Below are 27,650 nucleotides of genomic sequence, written 5' to 3' on the forward strand. Positions count from 1 at the left end.
ACAGTTTATACATGGAATGTTTGTGTGTGTGTGTTTGCTTTTAATAATGGGGTTTTTAGAGTTTTTTAAATTATTAGATTTGTTTTTTACATTGTTATTGTTATTGTTGTGAGCCGCCCCGAGTCTACGGAGAGGGGCGGCATACAAATCTAATTAATAATAATAATAATAATAATAATAATAATAATAATAGTAATAGTAATAATAATTCTCACACGGTATGGGAGCAGCTCTGTGGTGGATAAAAAAACTTTACAGAGAATCATTAGAACTGCCCAGAATATCATTGGGCTCCAGCTACCAGGTGTTGTGGTTAGCTCTGGCCCAGCTCCTGCCCCAAGGACTGTGGATGTGGGGGAGACATCCACATGCTGCAGGCCTGTTTTGCTCCCGGTGGAATCTGCTGATGAAGGCTCCTCTGACCAAGAAGACATGAGTGACAGGGGGGAGGAGAGTGTGGCAGACAGCTCAGAAGGAGATCAATTATCTAGCTCCTCCTTGGATTCAGAACAAGAGTTAATGATACAGCCACGCATGCGGAGAGCGATGCATAGGCAGCAACTACTGAGATATTATTATCAAAGAAAATGAGGCCACCTGTGGTTGGGTGGGGCTGTGGTAATTAGTGAGGCTGCTATAAATAGCAGCCTGTGGGTTTGGCCATTGTGGAGGATTATCTGATCATTGTGTTTCGTGACTGCTTTGCTGACTTTGATCTTTGTGTGCTGATTTTTCCCCACTTTGAAACTAAACCAGGGCAAAGTGTGTTTCACTTTGTGAAAGAAGAAGGAATGTGAGTTGCCTCACAGCTGGAAGCTAAGTATCACAGAACTGAGAAGGGACTTGTACAAATTACCAGTTTGTTTGGAGACAAGTGCTCTTTGCTATACAAAAAGAGTGCTTCGTTTATTTGCATTTTCGGTATAAAGAACATTGTTTTGAATTTTCAAATGTGTGTGTGTCTGAAATTGTATCTGTGCATTTTCGGGAGGATTCTACCAGAGAACTCGACAGAACACCAGCCCTGGACGATATCTTCACATCTCGCTGTTTTAGAAAGGTTCACAACATTCTCAGAGACTCTTCTCATCCTGCTTACAATCTTTTTGGATTGCTGCCTTCTGGAAGAAGATACAGAAGAATTAAAACTCAAACCACACGTTTTCTGAACAGCTTTTATCCCAGAGCTATAATTGCACTTAACAATGTACTAGGGGGTCACCATCAGTGAACTGCTGGACAATACTACTTGGTCTGTTGTGTGGATGTTGTATTGTTCAGGTGGGAAATTGTGGTGGGTTGATCATGTTCTTTTGGATTGTTGTGTATGTTGAGATTGGTCTTTGCCGTCATATGAATTTCGCTGCATGGATATACTGTGTATATACATACTATGACAATAAAGTGTTTATTGTTATTATTAATACATGCCTGATGAAAATAAAAATACAAATAGGTTGCTCCAGCGGTAGGATACTAGCCAGAACGCTAACGTGCTTGCCGCGGTGGCTTGTAATTGCTTGTGGGGCCATGCGATTTTGCTTCTGCAACTGTGAAGGTAGCAAAATTGCACAAGGAGCCACAGGTGCGCCCATGTTTCAGTGAGGTTTTTTTGCTTCTGCGCATGCCGAAACATAGGTGCACCTGCAGCTCATCAATTACAAGTCGCCACGGCGAGCACAATTTAGCGTTCCTGCTTGTAACCCACCGCTGGTTGGTTCTCTCCTTCATTCCATCCATTGCTTCTTAATGTGAACCACAAAACTCCTTTCAATCTCCCAAATCTGGGAATCATAAATCCATGAAGTGGGAATACTGTGTCCATACTTGTTCCTCCAATTCCTCCAAATTTTCTTCTTCTGCTGCAAAGGAGGATCCTGCTTTTATGAGTTCTTATGATTTCAATTTTTTCTTCCCTACAGTAATTTCTGTCGATGGTTGTATTTTATTGCCATGTCATAGAGGGGGATCCTAGCATTTGTTTTTCTATGTTATGCACTTATTTCCTGTTGTGGTTAGCTCTGGCCCAGCTCCCGCCCCAAGGACTGTGGATGTGGGGGAGACACCCACATGCTGCAGGCCTGTTTTGCCCCCGGTGGAATCTGCTGATGAAGGCTCCTCTGACCAAGAAGACATGAGTGACAGGGAGGAGGAGAGTGTGGCAGACAGCTCAGAAGGAGATCAATTATCTAGCTCCTCCTTGGATTCAGAACAAGAGTTAATGATACAGCCACGCATGAGGAGAGCAATGCATAGGCAACAACAACTGAGAGATTACTATCAAAGAAAATGAGGCCACCTGTGGTTGGGTGGGGCTGTGGTAATTAGTGAGGCTGCTATAAAGAGCAGCCTGTGGGTTTGGCCATTGTGGAGGATTATCTGATTGTTGTGTTTCGTGACTGTTTTACTGACTTTGACTTTTTTTGTGCTGATTTTTGCCCACTTTGAAACTAAACCAGAGCAAAGTGTGTTTCACTTTGTGAAAAAAGAAGGACTGTGAATTGCCTCACAGCTTCAAGCTAAGTATCACAGAACTGATAAGGGACTTGTACAAATTACCAGTTTGTTTGGAGACGAGTGCTCTTTGCTATCCCAAAAGAGGGCTTGATTTAAGTGAATTTTCATTATAAAGAACATTGTTTTGAATTTTCAAATGTGTGTGTGCCTGAAATTGTATCTGTGCATTTTGGGGAGGATTCTACCAGAGAGCTCGACAGAACATTTCCCATACTAAACATGCCCATTCATAAACAAGCAACAATTATATGCCTTCTTTCTTTTCTTTCCAGAGTATCCCAACCCACCCAATGTGACAATCAGCAGACTGATGTACACTCGCCCTCGTACAGAGGTGGAACTGGAATGGGAAACACGGGGCACAGGAAACCTGACTGGCTTTGTAGTCCAGAGGAGAGAAGCAAAAAAGACCCCCCCAAAACAGATGGTCATCAGCTGGGAAACAGTGGCCAACAACATTGATCCTGATGTCCGTGGCCGAAAACTGGGTGGCCTGGATCCTGCAGTGGTCTATGCTTTCCGGATCCTTGCGGTCAACCACCGCACCACTGGGCATCCCTCTGAAGTGAAGACCCCAGGTGCATTCGAGTGGCTAACTATACCGATCGCATTCACACATTTATGGAATAACCAGCTGTTTTGGAAGGTGTTCTTCTAAAGGAAGAAGTGGTAGTTGAGCAATTAAGATGAGAGGATCAAGGCTGATCCTTTCTGCTTGCAGGAGATAGTGGACTTTGTTGGGAATGCCAGAAAGAACAGCAAGTTGTGTATATGTGCAAGCTATATGTCCACCTCTTTTTCTATGAGACCTTGTGAGGGAGTATGATGTAATTTTGTTAAGTGTAATAAGTTATGATAATAAGTTAGATAATTAAAGTTACATATGATAAATTATAACAAGGTGCATGATTAGGGCTAATTGTAATAAATTGTAGTCCCAGCTTAGGGGATGAACGTCAGCTAGGTGACTTTGGGCCAATCACAAGGAGACAGTGAGTTATAGTCCCACTTTAGCTATGAAGGCCAGCTGGTAATTTTGGGCCAGTCACTCTCTCTCAGCCCAATTCAATTTACGGGATTGTTATTGTGGGGAAAGCAGCAGGAAGAAGGAGTGTTGTGTTGTTTGTCTCTTTGAATTATTTATAAAAGTAACAAAGGTGAGGAATAAATAAATAAAATAATTAGTGTCCTTGTCCCTTCTCCTTGTCAAAGCCTGGGCTGCCTCCATTCTTGGAAAGCCCCTTCCCGAATAGATACAGTAGTTCTGAGCTAACTAGGAAACTATGGCTGACCTGATCAAAGGCAACATTCCATATTCAGTCCACAGAACTCTTCAATTTGAAACAACTTTAACAATTACACTAAAAGATGGTGATGGTGGTGATGCTAGAATGACCAGAAAGAACCATGTCTGCCATTGCTTCTTCCAGAGCTTCTGTTTTGAGTCTCTCTTTGCCTTCTAGTGTGCTTTCCCACCTCTGCATTTGGTGTGCCTCAGTTACTCCTCTGTTCATCTTGCTCTGTTGCATGGGATCTGTAGACTTCAGTCGTGTGGGTGGTTGCACACCAGTCTCATGGTTGTGATCAGGATGGGAGGTGTGAAGAGATGGACTTTGACAGGATTTTCATCTCTGTGTGACATCGCTTCTTAAGAGCATGGGGAAGTCCACCATTCCTTCTCTGTATTATTCTTCTTTTTTGGGGGAAATGTACTTCACCTTCTTGGAATGTACTGCTGGGCTCCCTACAAAACAATCTCCAGGCTTGCTCTCCTAGTTGTGGTGCAAAAAACCTCTGCCTATGTTGACCAATTTGTGCTCTTCCTGTAAGATTGCCCAAATATAAAGAAATAAAAGTTCTGTATGCAGCAGAAAAGACCAGGCCTCTTGATCAGATAGGTATTAAAGATTGTGTCTTTTTATCTCACTGCGAATTAATAAGCACATGGAAATCTTGGTTTACGAAGGGTACCCATTTCCTAGTGCAGGGGTGTCAAACTCAAGGCCTGGGACTCAGATGTGGCCCACAGGTTACTTACATCTATTTATTTTATTTATTTTTATTTTTATTTATTTATTTTGTCCAGTATATTCGGGTTTCTTCCCATGTAGGATTTGGAAATTTCTGGCGATGTTTCGATGAGGTCCCACTCATCATCTTCAGGCTGGTGTTTCTGTCCTTGTTCGCCTTAGAACAAGGACAGAAACACCAGCCTGAAGATGATGAGTGGGACCTCATCGAAACGTCACCAGAAATTTCCAAATCCTACACGAGAAGAAACCCGAATATACCAAGACCGTCATATATATATATTTGTTTTTGTAGATTTTCAAGGGGAATATATATGTAGATTGTTCTGAGTTTGAGTTTTGCCCCGTGTAATATTTTGAGTGTCTATGCGACGTTTCAGTGAAATCACATTCACCATCATCAGGCTGAAGTTGTAAGCTTCGTGCTGCTGTAGATATATATATATACACATAGTAAAATACATGATGAAGGTTATAGAGGAGATACTCATAGTAAAATATATCTATGAAAGAATAGAAAAGAAGATATAGTAATAGAACATATCAATGAAAGAATAGAAGAAGAGATATAGGAATAGAAGAAAGGTATAGGAGATATACCCATGGAACTGCCCTGAAAAAAAGCAAAGGACCAGCCTGTGGTGCTTCTGTCAGAGAAAATGGGCTCCCAAGCTCTGTTTTCTGCTGCCAAGACCACCTGAAACTCTCTGCCATGAAAACGGAGCTTGGAAGGGCCACATGTGGTCCTCCCAAGCTCCTTTTTCCCTGGCAGAAGGTTGCAGGAGGCTGAGGCAGCCGAAAACAGAGCTTGGGTGGCTGTTTTCACTGGCAAAGCGCTCAGGCCACCACAGCCCCCCCCCATCACAACAGGAGTCACATCAATCTGCCCATGATCCCTCTCCAAGGTCAAACACAACCCAAATGTGGACCTCAATGAAATTGAGTTTGACACTCCTCTGCCAAAGGGGGAAAAAGTACAAAATTCCATTTGCAATTGTGTAGATACTTCAGTTGCCCTGAATAGTGTGTGTAGAAAAACTAGCAGGTGGTACCCATGTCTTTATGACCTGGTTGGAAAATCAGCAATATTGCCTGGTTTTGGGGCCAAGATAATAATAATAATAATAATAATAATAATAATAATAATAATAATAATAATAATAATAATAATAATAATTTATTAGATTTGTATGCTGCCCCTCTCCGAAGACTTGGGGCGGCTCACAACAATAACAAAAACAATATAATAGTAATACAAATCTAATATTTTTAAAAGTATATATAAAACCCCAACAATTAAAGCCGTACAACACATGCATACCAAACATAAAATATAAAAGCCTGGGGGAGGTGTCTGGCCTGCAGAAGCAGGATTTGGTCAGGCAGCACAAGAACTCGCTCGCCTGTTTTTCTGCCCGCAGTCTTGGTGCTCTTGGGTGAAACTCTGCCCTAGTCAAACGAAGATGGCCACCTCATCCTTCCTCCTCATAAGGGCAGCAGCTGTTGCAACAAGCAAGGCTGAGCGAGCCTTTGGAAGGTGCAAAGCAAAATGAAAGGCTCAAGAAAAACAAGCAAAGTCTTCTCTTGGAAAAACGGAGACGATTGGAAACAGATGCCGGGTGGAAGATCGCTCGGAGACCCGAAAGGCCAGGAAAGAGTTTGTGTAAAGCCTCATTGAGGGCTTCCTTTGGCAGAGAAAGAATCGTCCCAAGATGCAGAGTTGCCGAGGGCCAGAACGACTTGTTAACACGAGAGATCCGTAATTGGATCTCCTGATATTTTAAGGAAATAACCATCTTTAAAATCAGCTGCAGGCAGAAGAGGGGAAGAATTTAATCAGGACAGAGAGACCCTTGCTTAACCCCATTCCCTTTGACATTGCCCCAAACCACTTCCTCTCTTAAAAGCTTTAATCTCTTTGCCCAGGAATGGACGGGGGTGATGGGGGAGGTTGCTTTTACTGATCAGGTGCCCTGATAATGCTTTGCCAACAGGACTTCTCGGTTCAGACAATCACAACTTCCACACCTAGTAAAAGTGGTTTCTAAAGCAGATTAAGAGTAGGGCTATTTCATGCACAAGGTCAAACTACCAGCCAAGCAAATCCAAAGTAATGATTGTCCTATATCAGGATTCGACTCCAATCTTGGCCATTTTAAGCCTTGAGGACTTCAACTCCAGGAATTTCCCAGCCACATGGCTGGGGAATTATGGGACTTAAAGTCCTCCAGGCTTAAAACTGCCAAGGTTGGAGACCCCTGTCCTATACAATCATTTACTACAGGTATTCTCAGGAGAGATGACATTTCTTTATGCTTGAAGGTGAAGAAAAGGAAGTAACAGAAAAACACGCTAAAATTTGGCAAACGCACCAGGAAGCTATTGCAGAAAGTACAGTGATACCTTGTCTTACAAACTTAATTGGTTCCGGGACGCGGTTCTTAAGGTGAAAAGTTTGTAAGATGAAACAATGTTTCCCATAGGAATCAATGGAAAAGCGATTAATGCGTGCAAGCCCAAAATTCACCCCTTTTGCCAGCTGAAGCACCCGTTTTTGCGCTGCTGGGATTCCCCTGAGGCTCCCCTCCATGGGAAACCCCACCTCCGGACCTCTGTGTTTTTGTGATGCTGCAATTTCACTGAGGCTCCTCTTGCTGGGAAACCCCACCTCCGAACTTCCGTTGCCAGCAAAGCGCCCATTTTTGTGCTGCTGGGATTCTCCTGCAGCATCACAAAAACACAGAAGTCCGGAGATGGGGTTTACTATGGAGGGGAGCCTCAGGGGAATCCCAGCAGCGCAAAAAATGGGTGCTTCGCTGGCAATGGAAGTCCAGAGGCGGGGCATCCCAGTGGCGGCAGTGGGTTTGTAAGGTGAAAATAGTTTGTAAGAAGAGGCAAAAAAAATCTTAAACCCCGGGTTTGTATCTCGAAAAGTTTGTATGACAAGCCGTTTGTAAGACGAGGTATCACTGTATAATCCCATGGAGAGTTTCTTGGTGCCTTCAAAGAACGCTATCCTAAATGAAATGTATCATTTTATTTAAATAATAATAATAAGGGCAAGCTGTGGTGCTGGCATACTGAAAAGTGGATATTCATTTCCAATGTGGTCTCTGAGCCTGACATAATTCCTGTAAATTTTTTAGAACGTAAGAATGATAGCTGTTGGTAACTCCTGGAGCTTTGCTCATTGAGTGAATGTATCTGAAAATCAAAGGTGCTGAAGTATTAGAAGACATGGTTGACTCTGTAGTGGGTCATCCTTTGCCTTCTGATATATAAATATCCTCCCACTAATCCACCTTGGCAGACATTTCATAAACAACAAGCTTGTGGAGCTCAAACTATTGCTTCCAGAACCTTCTTCTTAAAGAACGAAGCAGATGTGCCTCAGCGCCTATAAACTTCTAGCCAGATGGTGGATTTGATGAGCTGAACATCAACCCATCTGGAAATCACTGGGCAAGAGAAGGAGGGGCTAAAATAATAGAAAGCACATCTGGCACATCATTCTCCAAAGCCTTGAAGCTCAGGTCTTGGGAGAACTCCTCTGCCTTCATCTACTGCTTCTTCTCTCTTGCAGCCGACCCTCCTTTCAATGCCTATCCTGTGGTGATTGGAGCTGCCGTGGCAGGAATGGTTGTGGCAACCGTCATCTCTCTCCTATTTTTTCAGTACATCGTTCGGAACCGGGAGAATAATCCAAGTGAGTGGGAGTTGCTGTGGGGGCAATCAGCAGCTCACTTATGGGATCTATGGAAATTCATTCATTCATTCATTCATTCATTCATTCATTCATTCATTCATTCATTCGATCATTCGACCATTCGATCATTCGATCATTCGATCATTCGATCATTCGATCATTCAATCATTCAATCATTCAATTTTTTTATGCCGCCCTTCTCCTTAGACTCAGGGCAGCTTACAACATGTTAGCAATAGCACTTTTTAACAGAGCCAGCATATTGCGCCCACAATCTGGGTCTTCATTTTACCCACCTCGGAAGGATGGAAGGCTGAGTTGACCTTGAGCCGGTGATGAGATTTGAACTACTGACCTGCAAATCTAGCAGTCAGCTTTAGTGGCCTGCAGTACTGCACTCTGCCCACTGCGCCACCTCGGCTCATGGAAGAAATCCTTCCTTAAGGTTTTTTTCTCCCCCCAAAAAAGTCAGAAATTGTTGACTCACCTGCTCCTTTCTTTGGGAAGTCATTTCAGTGGTTGCTTCCTTACTTTAGTTTTGCCAGCAGGCCAAAGATTCTGAGATGCCTATAGTTATGTTCGTGGGTGGGCTACTGGGGGTTTGCAGGGGTTCTGGAGAACCTCTAGATAAGATTCTGTGCAGTTCAGAGAGCCCCCAAATGCCACCCACCCTTTGCCTCCCCTCTCAGGAGTCCCCATGGAGCCCATTTTGGATGCAGGTAAGTTCAGAGTGCGGGTGGAGGTTCGGGGAGAGCAAAAATCAGGCCTACCAGAGGTTTGGGAAGGCTGGAAACGGGCTCATTTCCAGCCTCCAAAGGGCCTCGGAGCCTGGAGAGGCTGTTTTTGCCCTACTGGAGGCTCAAAGAAAACCTCCGGAGCTCGGGGGGGGGCAAAAATACTCACCGCACTGCCATCGTGCAGAAGGCTGACTAGGGCATGGCTACCATGGCCACGCCTACCCAGCAACCCATACAAATCTAATAAATAAAACCAGGTTAAATTTTGCTAAAATTTTGAAGCTCACCCCTGGTTATGTTTCTCTTCAAGTTAGTGAACTTTGTGCACTAAAGTCCATATGATAAAGCAGCAATAGATACCAACAGCACTTAGACTTATATACTGCTTAACAGTGCTTTAGAGCCCCCCCTAAGGAGTTTACAGAGTCAGCGCATTGCCCCCGACAATCAGGGTCCTCATTTTACTGACCTCGGAAGGATGGAAGGCTGAGTCAACCTTCCAGTCAGAATCAAACTCCTGGCTGTGGGCAGAGTTAGCCTGCAATATTGCATTCTAACCACTGTGCTACTGTCAGGATAGCTCCACTCAGTATTTAAGAAAAGTAAAACTCAGAGTCCGTTTTTGAACTTTAAAAGTGAACTTTACTCAAATCAGAAATGGATGCATCAGAAGCAAAGCAAAGTCTGGGGGAAAAGGCGCGATAGTTGCCCATATCAAAGTAACCTACTTGTCCCCCTTTGGGAAATAACCAATCCCCATTGTCCATCTCTGTCAGGTGGACACATCTTTACCGTCGCGTCACGCTTATGGAATGCAGCTACTAACAGACTTTCTTCTCACCTCTTCTCAAGGAGAAACAAAACTCATTCTGGCCTTAACCAGGGAAACGAAACTTATCCAGGGCCCCTCCAGAACCTTCCCCTCCCAAATCCCCCCAAAAGCCACCCCTCCCCCGTTACTTATGATAGCCGAAGCATAGTGGAAAGATGAAACATGGCAAGGCTGACAGCTACCACGGTTCTTATTTTATTTATTTTGTTTATTTATTTATTCATTTGTCCAATACACAAATACATAGGAAGAAAAATAGACATGTAGTGATATATATAAGGGTAAAGTGAACTTAGAGGAGAGGATATATGAAAGAAAGAGAATATATATGTTAAGTGAGAGAAAGGAAAGACAATTGGACAGGGGATGAAAGGCACACCAGTGCACTTATGTACGCCCCTTACTGGCCTCTTAGGAACCTGGAGAGGTCAATCGTGGAGAGTCTAAGGGAGAAATTTTGGGGGTTAGGGGTTGACACAATTGAGTCCGGTAATGAGTTCCACGCTTCGATAACTCGATTATTGGAATCATATTTTTTACAGTCAAGTTTGGAGCGGTTCGTATTAAGTTTGAATCTGTTGCGTGCTCTTGTGTCTATTTTCGTAGGATATTCTGTTTCAAGTGGAGGAGTGAAGGGCTCTTCTGGTGAAATATCTTTGGACATTTTCAAGGGTGTTGATGTCTGAGATGTGGTTCCACATGCATGAATGTTGAGATCACTAAAGTAATGGAAAGTGTATAGTTCAAATAGGCTGTTGTTCCATAGCAGAGGGGCCACCATTCAATCAAATTAATTAATTAATTAATTAAGCAGAAATTATACTTCCTGCTGACATCCCTAGCAGGAGAAAATACAATGTATTACTGAGATGCTGGTTATGGAATGTAATTGCAAATTCTTCCTACAAAATAGGGCATGGCATTGCCATGGGGAAAGTCCCTCTAAAGTCCTTGATAATGTACCCTTGAATGGTTTACAGTTTCGCTCGTGTTGCAGAATAGTTTCTAAAATGGGATTTCTTTCTCTTATCACACAGGGTTACATGATCTGATCTTCAGAATGTAAGTGACACCTCATGATTTTCCCCCCTTTTTGTCTCCTATTTTTTTCTTCCGTTAAATTCTTAATCTTTTCCCCTCTGATCAATCTACATCCAGTAGCTACAGTATTGGGCTACAATGGCAGTGATGTCCAGTAACATAGGAACTGCAATACAACATATCTAAAGAAGGCCTGTTTGGAGAAAGGTGGTTAATATTTCTAGCCTTCTATAACAAGTAGAACAGAGATCTTCAAACTTGGCAACTTTAAGACTTGTGGACTTCAACTCCCAGAATTGTCCAGCTGGCTGGACAATTCTGGCAGTTGAAGTCAAAAAGTCTTAAAGTTGCCAAGTTTGAAGATCTCTCAGAACTTTATATCACAGTTGGTATTAAGCTGTTGTCAATATTAAAAGTGAGATTTAGATCATTCAGACATGTATACATGTAGGGCTGCTTTACCATTCATTTTAAAACCCACCTTTGTCGTCAGGCATGGGGGAACTGAGATATCTCCCCTGGGCCTATACAATTTATGTATGGTATGCTTGTGTGTATGTTTGTTTAATAATGGGTTTTTAAAAATATTTTATATTGTAAATTATTAGGTTTGTTACAAACTGTTTTTATTGTGTTGTGAGCTGCCCCGAGTCTGCGGAGAGGGGCAGCATACAAATCTAATAAATAAATAAATAAATAAAATAAATAAATTTATTTAATCCATTGGTGTTGCTGCCCAATTCACAAATTGTAACTCTGGGTGGGCTCATGTAGGATTAAAAACCAATACATGACACAATCAAACCCACAATAATTAAATCACATCCATTGCAGGTAGGTTTACTGACCATTCTAACTCGCTGCTTGGGGGGAGGAAGCTTGATTTTCAAACCTTTATGGGAAAAACTTTCTTGCATGTAGTTCTGACTGTAGCTGAACTGGTCACCTTTTTTGGCTTTCAAGGTGGTGGCTATAGCAGCAGGTGGGAGGGACTAGAAAATGGCCATAGGTGTAATGGAATGTGCCAATACCTGGGAAGATGGAAAAAGAATGAATAGAGTAGAGTAGAGTAGAGTAGAATAGAATAGAATAGAATTAGAATAGAATTGAATTGAATAGAATTCTTTATTGGCCGAGTGTGATTGGACACACAAGGAATCTGTCTTGGTGCTTATGCTCTCGGTGTACATAAAATAAAAGATACAAGAATCATAAGGTACAACACTTAATGATAGTCTGGGTACAAATAAGCAATCAAATCATATTAGGAACCATTCGATATAAATTGTAAGGATACAAGCAACAAAGTCATACAGTCATTTGTGGGAGGAGAGGGTGATGGGAAGAATAAAATTAATAGTAGTGCAGACTTAGTAAATAGTTTGACAGTGTTAAGGGAATTATTTGTTTAGCGTTTGGGGGGAAAAGGGAAGCTGCTTAAGGAATGATCAGGTAAAAGGGGGAGGAGTCCACAACTGAGTAACAGGCACAGGAAGAAACTTAGAAAGAATCCACCCTAAGCTATCAGGCAGGAACAAGCAATGGTGGAAGTTTGTACTTTCAGAATTGCAAGATTCTGTTAATGTTGCCTTGCTTACAATAAAGTAGAATGACCGTAGCTCATTGAGTTAGTTCATCTGCTGCCAACCTGTCTTCCACTGAAGTTCTGTATATTGCACGAGTCAAAAAGAGAGCAGTGAAAATATTTACAGACACTCGCACATCCTGGACATAAATTGTTTCAACTGCTACCCTCGAAACAATGCTATAGAACACTGCATACCAGAACAACTAGGCACAAGAACACCATCACTCTGCTAAACAAATTATTCCCTCCCCCCTGCTCACCAAACTATTTACCAAGGCTGCACTACTATTACTATCAATCTTCTCATCATTCTTATCACCCATCTCCCCCCACTTATAACTGTATGATTGTAACTTGTTGCTCGTATCCTTACAATTTATATTAATATAGATTCTTCATGATTGCTTATTTGTAGCCCATGACAATCATTAAGTATTGTCCTTCATGATTCTTGAAAAATGTATCTTTTCTTTTATGAACCGTGAGAGCAGAGGCACCAAAAATAAATTCCTTGTGTGTCCAATCCCACTTGGCCAATAAAGAATTCTATATTCTATTCTATTCTATTCTATTCTATTCTATTCTATTCTATGATTTCCAGTCTGGTCTGCCTCATAAGGCTGATAATGGGTCAATGCATCTCTTCTCTTTAGGGCTGGGGCTGAAAGTCGTGAACAAATTGTGACTCCGGAAGATGCTGCAATGCCAACAGGAATGAGCGATGCGCCCAATGAGCAAATTGAAGCAGCGAGCGAGCAGGTTGGGGAGACTTCCACAACAATGGGGGAAGCGCCAGCAGGTAAATTGGAGATCAATCTCAGGGGGTTACCTTATTTGAATGAATCCATACAAGAGCAGACCTTGAAATGGAGGTGGTCCTCAACTTTGAACAGGTCACTGAGTGACCATTCAAAGCTACAGCAGCACTTTTGCGACTTTCCAACAAGCGAAGGCAATGAGGAAGTCCATTCATTTAACTTACCGTACTTACTTAACAATTGCAGTGTTTCACTTCACAAATGTGGCAAGAAGCGTTGCAAAATGGGGCAGAGCTCGACAAAGTTTTCACTTAGCGACATAAATTTTGGGCTTCATTGTGATCGTAAGTCGAGGAATACCTGTATTTCCTTGCCACACTAGAAAAGAACCCTTGAAGCTTTGAAAGGTTTGCCAAAAAGTCTTCCTGTTGGCTGTATCTTTGGGTATTACAGAAGGAAATCAGAAGGATTTAGGAGTAGTGATTTCTGACAGTCTCAAAATGGGTGAACAGTGCAGTCAGGCGGTAGGGAAAGCAAGTAGGATGCTTGGCTGCATAGCTAGAGGTATAACAAGCAGGAAGAGGGAGATTATGATCCCACTATATAGAATGCTGGTGAGACCACATTTGGAATACTGTGTTCAGTTCTGGAGACCTCACCTACAAAAAGATATTGACAAAATTGAACGGGTCCAAAGACGGGCTACAAGAATGGTGGAAGGTCTTAAGCATAAAACGTATCAGGAAAGACTTAATGAACTCAATCTGTATAGTCTGGAGGACAGAAGGAAAAGGGGGGACATGATCGAAACATTTAAATATATTAAAGGGTTAAATAAGGTCCAGGAGGGAAGTGTTTTTAATAGGAAAGTGAACACAAGAACAAGGGGACCCAATCTGAAGTTAGTTGGGGGAAAGATCAAAAGCAACATGAGAAAATATTATTTTACTGAAAGAGTAGTAGATCCTTGGAACAAACTTCCAGCAGACGTGGTAGATAAATCCACAGTAACTGAATTTAAACATGCCTGGGATAAACATATATCCATCCTAAGATAAAATACAGAAAATAGTATAAGGGCAGACTAGATGGACCATGAGGTCTTTTTCTGCCGTCAGACTTCTATGTTTCTATGTTTCTATGAAATCAAAATTCTGCAAGTAAATGTAGGTTTGGGGGTAATGTCCAGTTCCTGCTTTCCTAGGAGGCTACAATCACGCGGGTATGTTCTTCAAGATATATTTCATCTACGAGTTGAAGTTAGTTGGGGTGTAGATACACCATTGGTCCCAAAGCTTTTTTGTCTACAGACTCAGTTTCCATACTCAGCTATTCATTTCCCAGGAAAAGTAGGAAATCCATATATTTAATTTTTCTTTAAAAAAAAGGAGGGAGGGAAGAGGTTATTTAGAACTCAGTTATTGAAAGAATGTTCAAATTTGCACTGCAGAAAGCCAAGCCATTCTTTAAAACTGAAAAATAGCCGGCTTATTTTATATGGAGAAGAGAGACAAAATCAATCGAAATGCATAGAAATGGTTTCCTTCGTCCTCTAATCAAAGATAAATTTTATACATGGCAGAGATTCATGAGTGTCTTGATCAGAGGTCTTCAAATATGGCAACTTTAAGACTTGTGGACTTCAACTCCCAGAATTCTACAGCCAGCTATGCCAGTTGAAGTCCACAAGTCTTAAAGTTGCCAAGTTTGAAGACCTCTGGTATTGATTGTTTTCAGATGTCTAGTTTGTCCATTGGTGAAAGTATGAGACTTCCCTTTTGTCTGGTTCTCCATCCTTCTGTTATGGCCTTTTGTTCTAAGATATAATGCGCCCTTGAAGCACATTGATGAGCACCAATAACATTGTTATTGGTGAGCTCTGATCATCTGTTGATGTTGAACATGTATCTGGAAACCATTGAAACAAATAATGGAAACAGTTGGGTTTTTACAGGGTTTCCACTTAGTTATTGCTTCTTTCCCATCAGCTCATTCGGCAGGTGCTTGTCGCTTATTTATGCTTTGTTTTCTGCAGAGGCAATTCAGGAGGAAGCTGTGGTGACCCCAGAGGATCCAACAGGGGCCCAGGAAGAAGCGCCAGCCCCCAGTTCTCCTTCTGAGGATCCAGTTAACGTTACAATCACAGTGACAGCCACCCCATGACTACCAGTAAACCTGACTCTTTAGCCCTAAAGGTAGAATAGGTTGGTTAAAGAGCTCCTTGATCCACAAAAGGAAGAAAGAAGCACAGGGAACAATTGTGGTGTACAGGAGAACCTGTGGGTGTCATTCCAGCTTTTGTGTTATGCAAAGCCTTTCCAAAAAAGACCTTGGGGAAAGGAGAAGACCACAGCCAAAGAGATTTCATTGTCAACCATAGGACCAAAGTGCATCTTTGAGTAAAAGTTATTTTGCAAAATAATAATTAAAAACAGGACAGGTGTTTTTCTGTAAACTGACGAAACTGGCAGGAAGTTACAATATGAGATCAAGCAATATATTTACCTGGGATTGCAGGTGCTGCAGAGATCACAGCTGGGTCACTGAAACAGAACTCATGGATCAACAAATGCTGAACTTTTTTGTTATGAACCTTGTACAATTTTGGTGAATGTGTTGTTTCATGCAGTGATATCAGAGACATCTGGTTTTGTTAGGGATGGAAAGCTCAAGGACTTGAATTGCAAGGATGTACATCCTGAGCCCATGTTGTTTTGAAGCTTTGCTTCCGTTTAACTTCACCATCTTAAGATACAACAGATAAATCGAATTAAATGAATGTTTAAGTAGTCCAGTCCAAAAACTCACCACCTCAAGATCCATCATTTCACAGGGCTTGGTGTATACATCGCTTTATCTAATTGTACCTAATCAGTTTGTGTCTAATTGAAGAGGTCCAATTGGTCACTGTTGAATTACAGCTACCATAAATATGATAACATGAATTATGTGCGCAAATAGAAAATTGAGATTCCACACTCTCTCTGGCTTTGGAAAAGGGTGTAATATTTCAGATAACGGGGTTGGACACCACATACATATCTAAGTTCGTTTCTGTGTGCTCTTTTTGTTTTTATTGAGCCTTAAGCCAAGTTTACAAAGGCAAGTTATGCATTCTTCCAAAAAGGTTCCTGTCCAACATTTTCACAAAAAAGTTCCAGCAACATACGTATTCCTAACGTTCTATTGCAATATGGAACCGGTGCTTTTTAGGAGCTGAACTAAAGTTCCAGCATCCTTCATTCCTGCTTACCTGTTGCAGGTAATTAGTTGTTCAGCAATATACATCCTTCAATCCAACAACCAATAATGTAGAACTAGCTATATTCTGCTAATGAGGAAAAGGAGGCTGCATTTTTTCAGCTTAATCTTTCCCCAGTTTAAGCCAGAGCTGGAGAACACAGGAGGTGAACTGCTTGTTTTTTTTCCACATTCCAGCCCATTTTTCTTGTAAAACGATAACTTAGCAACATGATGGAGATTGCCAGGTCATAAGCACCCACCCTGTCTTATCTGCCAGGGAGTCTTTGCATTATAAAGTTTTAGTGTGTTGGTTTTTGTCAAAGGCAGCCAAGCCCTGGACGGCTGGAATAATGAATCACCTCAGCAAACAATGCCTGCGGGGTGATTTAGTCATCTGTTGACCTGATGGATGGGTGGGGCAGGGATCTATTTATTCACCATATCCCTGCTTGCTACCACAATGCTGGCTCTTTTGTATGAAGCAACTTTTTCAATAAGCCAACCCTTCACACTGAACATTTAAAGTAGGGTGTCCAGCCTTGGCAACTTTTAAGACTTGTGGACTTTGGCTCCCAGAATTCCCCGGCTGGCTGAGGACTTCTGGGAGTTGAGCTCACAAGTCTTAAAGTTGCCAAGGTTGGACACTCCTGGATTTAGATGTTTGGTTGCTCTAGTTAGTAACTCCAATAGACCATGTCACAATTGTAAAGCAGTGGTTCTCAACCTTTTCTTCATCACAGGCCTTTTAGATACCTTTTGTGATCACTGACCACCAAGATTTAAGATTTAAATCATGACATTTCTTCAAAAGCCTTCATAGATTTCCTGTGACATCACAACCCTCCCAGGTTAAGAAACACTGTTGTAAAGCTGGCAAGATAGATAGATAGATAGATAGATAGATAGATAGATAGATAGATAGATAGATAGATAGATAAGATATAGATTAGATAGATAGATAGATGATAGAAATAGATAGATAGATAGATGATAGAGATAGATAGATAGATAGATAGATAGATAGATAGATAGATAGATAGATAGATAGATAGATAGATAGATGCAGTCCCTGGAGTTGGCCAATAGCCGTTTTGTCCCAAAACGTGCTACAATTTCCTTCCATTTAAAAATATGGAAGGGGAATATTTCCATTGGGTATAATTCAGTTCACCACAGGCATACAGTTGGGAAATGCCCAATCCTGCTTGTAAAAGTTTCAAGAATCATCTCAGAGCTGGGTGGAGAAAAGATGAGGCAACTGAGAGGGATGGGTGGGGGGAGAAAGTCAGTCAAGGGAAAGTTTTGAAAGACAAGGCATTTACAGGGTTTTATTGTGCCTTCTCCCAAATCAACGAGAAGATAAAATGGATACCGTAATTGCATTTTCCCTATGCTATGCTATGCAGATGACCATAGGACATCTTGATTCATTTGGACAAATGCTCCTGGATTCCACACACGACTTTTGTCCTTTTGAGATAGGCTGCATAGCTGCTATTTTATCTCTCAGGGGATTAATTAGATAAGGGGTCTGCAAACTTGGCAACTTGGGGACTTGAACGCCCAGAATACCTTAGCCAGCCATGCAGGATTCTGGGAGTTGAAGACCACACGTCTTAAAATTCCCATGTTTGTGGACCCCTGCATTAGACAGTAGTTAAGAAATGTCAAAAGAAAATGGGGGTGCATGATTTGAAACATTAAAATTAACAAGATTTTTTTTTAAATGAAACTTGTGAGAACTTTCCGTTCATCCGTTTTAAATAAGATGGCAACAAGGAAGACTAATAATAATTCTTATTTCAGACCATTAGACAAGACCAGTGTTATTCTCTTTAATATTATAAACACAAAGAAAATTCTGCCCAAACCTACAATATTTAAACATTTATACAGTTCTTTAAAAAAAGAATATTACAACTTTTAAAAGAAAATATAAAACTTTTATATGACAAAAAATACATGCATCTTTAAATTTAAATTAAATTGCAAAAACAAAGTAAACTGAAATAACACTTTTTGCTTAAACAGCGATACTTTATTTAGTGAAGTGACTTTTCAAGATCGGAGGAGAAAGCTCTGAGAATAACATCTTTTACAGTTTGTGTAGCTAGAGCACACAACTTTAGGAAAACAGCTCAAATTAAAACCATATTGCACCAAAACCACCTTTTACATAAGTCAGTTACACAAATTGTGTACAGGCATTAACAAGCAATGAGTAGAGTTGAACCAACTATTTCGAACTAGTAGCTTTACCTATCCATCATATCAGTATAACATGGATATTGATCACATAATTAGAAATCGCTCTGTCAATTCATCTCATTTGTAGTCAAATTCAAAAGTGAACAAAATGTGAGTTGAATAAATTCTGGGCAAAAGCACTGCAATAAACATTTCCTATAGAGTTGCATATTTGTATCTCTTTTTTTGTGAGGATAAAATGAGAAATTATCTGTGAAATACAGTGTTTAAATTCTGCTGCACTGTATTTCAATAGCAAATTCTGCAAATGAGCTAACGTCGTGCCACAATTCAAAGAATATCTAATATAGAAGATGATGCTAGATAATTTGACAATTGAGCAAGATTTGTTCGGGGGTCACAGTGTCCAAACCTAAAGGCTAGAAGAAGCAAAAAGAGCCATTCAAAATAGCTTAAACAAGATGTCCCAATTCTCACAGAAGGATTTGATGATTTTGAAAAGCCATTATAACTTAAAATGGGAAGGTAAAACACTGCCAAATGAAATTGTCCGACCAGTTCTTGGGCAAAACAGACCAATCTGAATCTAAATAGGGGAACGAGCACTTTGATTTCAGAAACTGATCACCTGTATATGCTTTCTAACATTTATATGTATCTATGATTGGAAGGAACACACGATCCCCCTAAAATATAAAGACAATATATAACTTTCATAAATAAAATACAATAAGAGGGAAAAACACTTAAAACAGTGTCACAATATAAGAAAAATAATTCTTGATGAGATTCTGGTTAAGGAAGAAGTTGACATTTCTCCACCTTCAAATAATAATATCATCTTTTGTGTTACTTATCTGGGCTTTTCTGGATCAAATAGGCTGTGTAAAGATGGAACTTGCTGCCAAAGTGTTTTGACAATTTGGTTGGCCAAAAAGACTTTTCCTTTTATCTCAACCAGCAGAGATGCTGGTCCCGCCCTCATATAGACTACAAGGTTCTGACCTCATTTCATAGAACATTGAAAAATAATTTCTAAAACTTTTCCAAATGAATTGTATAAACAATTCTTCTCTTGTGAGTTTCAATGTCAGTCAAACAGCATTTTGCATCAAAACCCTATTTTGCATAGCAACCCAAACCCACACGGCAAATTCTCATAAGGGAGTCACATTTATAAAATTATATAATATACATCATATAAAATAATCACACGCTATATATACACACGGCACTTGATATCTGCTGCAATAGATATAAAAAATATAGAGCCCATTTTTAATCATACACACACAAACACACACACACATGCACACATTATTCAGTGTGGCCATTGGTACCCTCTCAGCACCACTTTTTGTCTTCTAGAATAGATTTTTAATTTTATTATGGCATTATTACTCTTGGTAATAGCCCTGCTCCTCTGGGTTCTTTTTCAATGTTTGCTCTAATTATAAAATCAATCCCTATTGCTTGGGCTTTAGAACTCAGGGTCTCTGGTAGATATTTCACATTGTATACGTACTGATTAAAATTGAAAGAGAAAGATGAATTATGCAGCTATTCTTCTGATCCACACATCATTTTTTTTTGTACAAATCAAGAACAAATTGATCATTAATAGCACTGGATGCCTTTGGTTAAAGCACCAATTCTGCATGACCAAAGGAAATGGGATTAATAGTTCTGATCTTGCATCCAAACTTTCCAAGTTGTGTAAACATTGGGATGAAATTCTGGTGAAGAGCAACATGTAGAAATTAATATACTTTTAGCGTTTATTTCAAAAAATGTCATGAAATGTAATTACTGCTACAGATGGAAGTTTCAAATCCTTCTCCTGACTTGCAATCAGTTAGGCTAATTAAGTAACCTTAAAGCAATAGAAACTCTTTGCTTTTTTAAAAAAGAGAAAGAAAAGAGGGGATATTTTAAATCAAGCAGATTTCTGCCAATTTTCTTATGTCACGGTTACATACCAAGTTCCTCTTTACCTCTTCTTCCCCTAGCTTATGTTTTGCACAACATACTACCATGCCGTGAGAAAAAAGCAACACAATACGTAACAAGTGAACAGGATTGTATGTGAGACACAGGAGATCACCAAAGGTTAAATTAAAAAAAAAATTAAAATAAAAACAAAGGACAATGCTACAGAATAGCCACATTCTAGTGTTCCCTTATTGTTGAGTAGGTGGCTATAAATACTACTGCCATTTTTGTTGTTGTTGTGACAATATCGCAAGGCCTGCCTTGTTCCTTTCACTATCATTAAACCAGCCTAAGAAGAACTGTATACTTTTAATACATTCATTTACATAAGCCTAACTGCCAATCAGCAAGACTTTGCTGGAATGACTGAGAATCATTCAGCATCAAATGAATCAATGTCCAGATTAATACGACTTCAGAAAGTTATCATAATTCCATTAATAGTTTGTAATTTTTGAGACAGGCTGGAATTCTTCTATCTTAGCTATATCAGAGGTTTTTAAACTTGGCAACTTTAAGACTTGTGGACTTTAACTCCCAGAATTCTCCAGCCAGCTGGAGTTGAAGTCCACAAGTCTTAAAGTTGCAAAGTTTTGGGGGCCCTGAGCTATATAATCATAAGCTGCAGTCCAACCTGGGCCTGAGGTTGTTTCTTGTGTATATTTGCTAAAATCTTTACATCAAATTGCAACAGTAATTTTCCAAGAGTCACTGTCCAAGGAAGACATCTATAACAACATTTCTCCATCTTGGCACGTTGAAGATGTATAGACTTCAACTCCCAGAATTCCCCAGCCGGTTCTTCAAGGTGCCAAGGTGGAGAAACATTGATCTAAAGTATCATCAATTGTCACCATGATTTCATTCAGGGAGGTGTGGGAGATTGGTTTCTCCAGGGATAAATAATTCACAACCGTAAAAGAGTATTTTAAAACATACATTCATAGAACACTGCATCTCAACATGAAAAATAAATAGTGATTCTAATAATTAATATTTTTGCTGACCGTCCCTTCCAGCAATTCTGCTGTGCAGTTACTGGCTTTACTGGAGTATCCAGGAAGGCCATTTATTTAAGTCTCTTGTATTTGGAGCTGTTGATGTCCCCCCAAACTGTCCAAGGTGACACCCCCGTTTGAAATCACTTCGGTCTTTTCATGACAGTGTTTTGAAATCGGCCGATGAAAAAGGGGACTCCAGTTCAAGGTGGCATCAGATGTCTCCAGATGTCCACTGTGTTCTGCAAAGGGAAACAATGATCAGCATCCGTTTGTCAACTACCTGAGCAACCTCAACTATTCAAAAGATTTACGCAAGTCCCAACTGGCTGCCATTTAACTGAATATCACTATTTTGCCTCATTAAGGCCATTTTGTGCAGCATCTGGATAAGGATCCAACCCACTTAATTATAGCTGTTGAAATGCAGAAGTACAGCTAAAGATATCCTTAGAAGTATTTCTTTTTTAAAAAATATCAGGTCCATGATTAGAATCAATCAAACAATCCTCATAGCCTAATCAAAGAAGGCAGAGGAAATTCCTTTTGCCTTTTGCAAAAGCTCCTAATTTTGCAAAGCACCCTGAAAAGCATTAGGTATGCTGAGACAGAATTGTAATATGTATTCATTTGCCCTTACACTAATTCTGATTTCTCTGTGGGTTAATTACCAGTAATACATTTTAGTTATTAAAGAATACCAATTACTATAGCAGTTTTTCAGACTAGAAATTGGGAGACCATGAGTTTGAGTTTCATCATACTGTAGGCACAAAGCTAGCTGGGTGACTGTGGGCCAGCCACTTTCTCTCAGCCTTAAGAAAGAGGCAATGGCAAACCATTTCTGAAAAACGTGGCAAGAAAAATGCTGGGAACTTGGCCAGGCTGTGTCCATGAATCAGACATGATTCAATGGGAGAAAAAAAATATATATATAAAAGAACTGAAGAAGCTTCTTGGATGAGAAGGAAACATTTTCAAGGAAAAACAAAAAAAACCCCTCCAGTTGCCTTTTGAAAAAAGCACCTTTGGTATGACCATGACCCAGATGACCAAGAATGTCCGTAGACATTAAGAAAGAAGCACATTTTCCCATTTCTGTGACATACCTGATGTACAATTCGTATTAAGTGGGCTCACATTTTCTTGGTCACAAGAATCCAGCTGTGATGGTGACTCTGCCTTCTCCTTGTCATTTTCCTCAGTCTCAATGCTGCATCCAGGGACTGTGGATGCTAAGCACATGGCCACAATCATGTGATTCAAAGGTTTCATTTCTAGACTGTCTTGCTGGTAAGGTGTCATCATGGGCATCACTGGTACAGAACCGTTGCCAAAATTGCCATTGGTTTTAGTGAAACACCTACAAATATTCAGGCCAAGACAAGAGAAAAGAACATAGATCAGAATGCATGATTCACTGACCAATAAAAATATGTCTGTCTGTCTGTCTGTCTGCCTGTGTGTCTGCCTGCCTGCCTGCCTGCCTGCCGGCCGGCCTGCCTACCTACCTACCTGATTTCTATGCCACCCTTTTCCTGAGACTCAGGGCGGCTTACAACAAAGTTAATATAAACATATTACAAATTCAAGTAAAATTACAATCTAAAATCCCCATAGTAAAAAATTAAACAAATACATTTGTATATCATACATTGTACATTCATTGGCTGGAGCAAGATATTAAAATTTCAGTGGCCTCAAGCCTGCTGGCAGAGGTGGGTCCTTAAAACTTCACGGAAGGCAGGGAGAATGGGGGCAGTAGGGATCTCTGGGGGGATCCATAGGGCCAGGGCTGCCACAGAGAAGGCCCCGCCAGATGACATTGTCTGGCTGACGGGACCTGGAGAAGGCCGACTCTGCAGGACCTGACTGGCTGCTGGGATGTATGAGACAGAAGACAGTCCCGTAAGTAATCTGGTCCGGTGTCATGTAGGGCTTTATAGGTCATAACCAACACTTTGAATTGCGTTCAGAGACTAATCAGCAGCTAATGCAGCTCACAGTGCTGTATATATTATATATATATATTCTCTATATAAATATAAATAAATATATTATTTATTTTTTTCAAAGTATTTCTATAAAGTCTGCTGTGCACCTATCACCAGGAAGTATACAACATGTATATGCCTCTGTATGATCATTCACCTGCAATGCATAGTAGATCTGTAGTAAGTTACCAAATGTCAACATTAGTAATGTGTTCAATCCGCAACTAAAATGTGTAAGGCTAGCAAAAGCTTTATTTCAATTATCTGGGTTAGATGTTGTTTAGGATATGAATGACTAACATTAAAATCTTAAACCTCGATTAGCAGCACAAGCACGTACAAAATGCTTATTATTACAATTAATATACACAATAGAAGAGAATATTCTTTACTGGCTAAGCGAGATTGGACAGATAAGGAATTGGTGTGTCCAATAGCAAGTACTATTTCATACTTCGTTTCAAGAGCTTATCTTGATAATTTTTATTGGGGTAACTCAGGCAATACAACAAGGCATTTGATTGTTTGCTATATTTGTCAGTTTGCTCTCCAAATTGGAAAATCTGATGTTGACAGAATGATTTCATTCACAATGACATTCTTCTCCACTGTAATTCTAGAAAGTGAGAACATGCTTTTTGATTCTCCCCAAGAAAGACATTTTGATAATTCTCTCTTGATTGTGAATGACTAGTCAAGCAGAGAAGGAAGTCAGTTTCTTATAGCTGAAGCTACTCAGCTTTTGAACAAAGGAAAATAACAAAAAAGGCAATTTAACAATCAAAATCCTTTGTAGGCAAGCTAGCTCTAATCCAAAATTTTGGGAAGATGCCAGTACTTTAAACATTTGCAGCTGGATCATCACTTCCAAAGACATGAAGGCAGTTATCAAGTTGTTTTCTCAACATGCACAGTAAATGCTAACAAGCACTTTACTTTATTATTGGTGATTAAACAAATTTAGTGAAAAACCACATCACAGCTACTTCTATTTAGGGAAGATGTCGGAATTGTTGCATAAAGCAGGAGGTCCAGAAAGAATAAGCATCTTAAATGATTATATAAGTAAATGCTGGATCTAACAAAATAATCTGGAATGATTGCTCTGGATTTTGTATTTTGTATTCTTCCTACAAATTTGTTGGTTGTAAAAATGCTAGACAACAGCTCACAGATTATTTCAAGGCTTTCAAATAAGCCACTTAACAACACCTTCCCTTAGTCTTTAACAAGTGGGTGAATTCTGATTTATTCAAGATGCTTGATACCATTTTTAGCAGGGGAGAAGGACCAACAAACTAGATAAAAGAGATGGGAACTCAGAGAGAATTCCCCAACCATTATACCAAAAATTCTCTTTGTTTTCCATTTATGTTAACTGTAGACAGATACACACAAAGTGGAACTGTTAAGATACAACATGTAGAATATTATTTTATGCAGTATTTCAAAAACCAAAAAAAGCTGACTTTTGGCTGCCAAGCCAAGTTGCCACCTTTTAACTTTCATTTTTATTTTTTCCCACCCAGTGAGCTCCACAGCTAAGAAATAAATTGAACCTGGACCATAATCCAATACCTTATATTTCACACCACTTTCAGTTTCATTTTATTGAGAAAATGACAATGTAACTATGTGCCTGGTGTGCTAGATGCTGTGGGTCTGCAGTAAACAACATTTAAATAAAATTATGATTTATAACACAGGCAACAATAAGCACCGGTTGGCACAATCCCAAGATTGTTATTATATATTGTTTTCAATGCAGAAAAACCAGGGTGCCTTGTAAAATATTAAGAAAAAAAAAGAAACAACTACTGACAGAAAGCTGCTATTTAATTTTATAATCCATCAATTCATTCTAGGTTATGTGCTTACTTAAACTGAAGCAAAAGAGAGACTCATATGTAAAAAGTTAATTTTTGCTTGTTTCTCATGGAAGAGGAAAAAAATGGCTCAACTCTGCTATAAACAAGTGTTAAAGTATTTGCATAAAGTTTTTTCCCCTTTACTGCATGAGCCACTAAGCTTAAAATATACAGCCAACACAAGGCACACATTTTATAATCTACAAAGCGGAACTATTATTCCACGTTTATTTTCAACAAGATGGCTAGTAAAATAGTGGTGCTGAACCACAAATATTGAGTTTATTTGGTTTAAGGGCCTGCAAGGGACAGCCGGGCACTGCACGAGACCAATGCGCTCCTTCTGGGAATTCTTTATGGTTTGTGAGATAGTTTATAACTTCAAGGCTGGCCACTGTGGTTAGAACCTGCTAATGGGAAATTGGAAAAACAGGCGGGACCTAAGCATTATAAGGAAGCATCTTCCCTAAACGGAGTAGGGTTTCTCCATGAAGGGCAAGCTTTTTATGAAACAACTTCAGAAAATTTGCAGTGGAAATGGGAAAGGTGAAGCCTTTAGCCTGTCTGCTCAGGCTCTGGTTTTATGATCTTGTTGTTGAAGGAGGGCAAAAGGACTTGGCAGCTTTCAGAAAAGAGTGAAGTTGGGACAGCACGGTGGATAATGTTATATCCAGCCTAACCACTCGCTCAACAACTAGCTGTGAGGCTGAATACTATTTTTATGCTTCTATGCTATTCAAGGCATCTAAATTAGACCAAGAGCATAGTTCCCTCTAAGCTGAGCAGTGAGCAAATCGCTCACTTAAAAATCACCATCAACTCAGAGTTTTCCAAACCTGCCCAGAAGCCGAGAGGGAAAGAGTGAGATGGAAGGAGAGAGAGAGGAAGAGAGGAAGAGAGAGAAACAGATAGAAAAAAGAGAGGAAGGAAAAGAGAAAGAAAAAGAATGGGAGTAAGGAAGAGAGAAAGAAAATCAAAATCTAGTTTGAAACTAGCTCAACTATTTAAGTGGCATTTTGATATTGATAGAGTTGCCCTATTATGAGCTCACTGTTATAGACACACAGTATTTATTTATTTATTTATTTATTTATTTATTTATTCATTCATTCGTTTATTTATTCATTTATTTAATATTTTTGTGCTGCCCAGTCCCAAAGGGACTGCCGCTCAGACACTATACTTTTCCGCCCACCCACCAAAAAAATTAGAGGGAACACTGACCAAGAGTCTTCCCGCCTCAGAGCAAAAACTGCCTGCTTCATTAAAGCCATTTCCATTTCAATACTGCAAGGAATGTGCCAGGTTACGCTGTTCCCTATATTAAGAAATGGCTACTTTCACGAAGAAATGTGCCTGTAATTTACGAAGCCGAAATTTGGTTTGCATCTTGTACTTCAGCCCAGATTTAGAGTCAGCTGGCATCAAAATAGAACCAATAAAACAGTTCAAGCAAATCCGGCAGTTGATAAATGTTTGGGTAGAACAAAACTGCCTTCACTAAGTATAATTGACTAAAACTAGCTCTGAATGTAAAACTGAAGGAATTTAAATGCTACGAGGCAGGAAGGTTGCCAGGGAGCCAGTTTCTAAAAACCATGTAGTGTTTTCTAGGTGTAAATCTAGAATATAATAATGCAAATATCAAGACGCACATATTTGGGGTCTGTGCAGGCTCAGATTCAGAGATCCAAAGATCATTTTGATCTTTTTAGTTTGATTACCTGTTGTTATTCCAGCAGTTCCTGCAATTGGCATACTCCGAAGGATCAGTCTGAGGGACTGGTGTATAGACGTCGCCACCCTGGATAATGGGGGAATGGAAATATTTGAAGATTAAAATAAGGAATCACAAATGATCCTAAGTAAGTGAAAATTAAACAAGCAAGGACAGTGTGTGCATATATATTTCCATATTTCGTAGGTTTTCACGGGTATATGTATGTAGATTGTTCTGAGTTCGGGTTTTGCCCCGTGTAATATTTTGAGTGTCTATGCGACGTTTCGGTGAAATCACATTCACCATCATCAGGCTGAAGTTTCAAGCTTCATGTTGCTGTAAATATATTTACAGCAACACGAAGCTTAAAACTTCAGCCTGATGATGGTGAATGTGATTTCACCGAAACGTCGCATAG

At 40.0% G+C, this 27,650-nt stretch overlaps 2 protein-coding genes across 3 annotated transcripts in view; one reads left to right on the plus strand and one right to left on the minus strand.

Moving 5' to 3' along the window:
* VSIG10L2 (V-set and immunoglobulin domain containing 10 like 2) overlaps positions 1–15,372 on the plus strand; it is a 31,103-nt gene extending 15,731 nt beyond the window's left edge. The window contains exons 8-12 of the mRNA XM_070765635.1: positions 2,790–3,095; positions 8,131–8,253; positions 10,860–10,884; positions 13,105–13,250; positions 15,245–15,372. Of these exons, the coding sequence (XP_070621736.1) occupies positions 2,790–3,095; positions 8,131–8,253; positions 10,860–10,884; positions 13,105–13,250; positions 15,245–15,372 (728 nt within the window). The remainder of the gene's footprint in view (positions 1–2,789; positions 3,096–8,130; positions 8,254–10,859; positions 10,885–13,104; positions 13,251–15,244) is intronic.
* Positions 15,373–18,265: 2,893 nt separating this feature from the next.
* CDON (cell adhesion associated, oncogene regulated) overlaps positions 18,266–27,650 on the minus strand; it is a 51,321-nt gene continuing 41,936 nt past the window's right edge. For both annotated transcript variants that reach the window (XM_070765992.1, XM_070765994.1), the window contains exons 18-20: positions 27,237–27,316; positions 22,760–23,013; positions 18,266–21,892 (exon numbers count right to left, since the gene is read on the minus strand). In XM_070765992.1, coding sequence (XP_070622093.1) covers positions 21,726–21,892; positions 22,760–23,013; positions 27,237–27,316 — 501 coding nt within the window. In that variant the 3' untranslated portion in view covers positions 18,266–21,725. The remainder of the gene's footprint in view (positions 21,893–22,759; positions 23,014–27,236; positions 27,317–27,650) is intronic.

The sequence above is a fragment of the Erythrolamprus reginae genome, chromosome 12, assembly GCF_031021105.1.
Source record: "Erythrolamprus reginae isolate rEryReg1 chromosome 12, rEryReg1.hap1, whole genome shotgun sequence".
NCBI classification, from domain to species: Eukaryota; Metazoa; Chordata; class Lepidosauria; order Squamata; family Dipsadidae; genus Erythrolamprus; species Erythrolamprus reginae.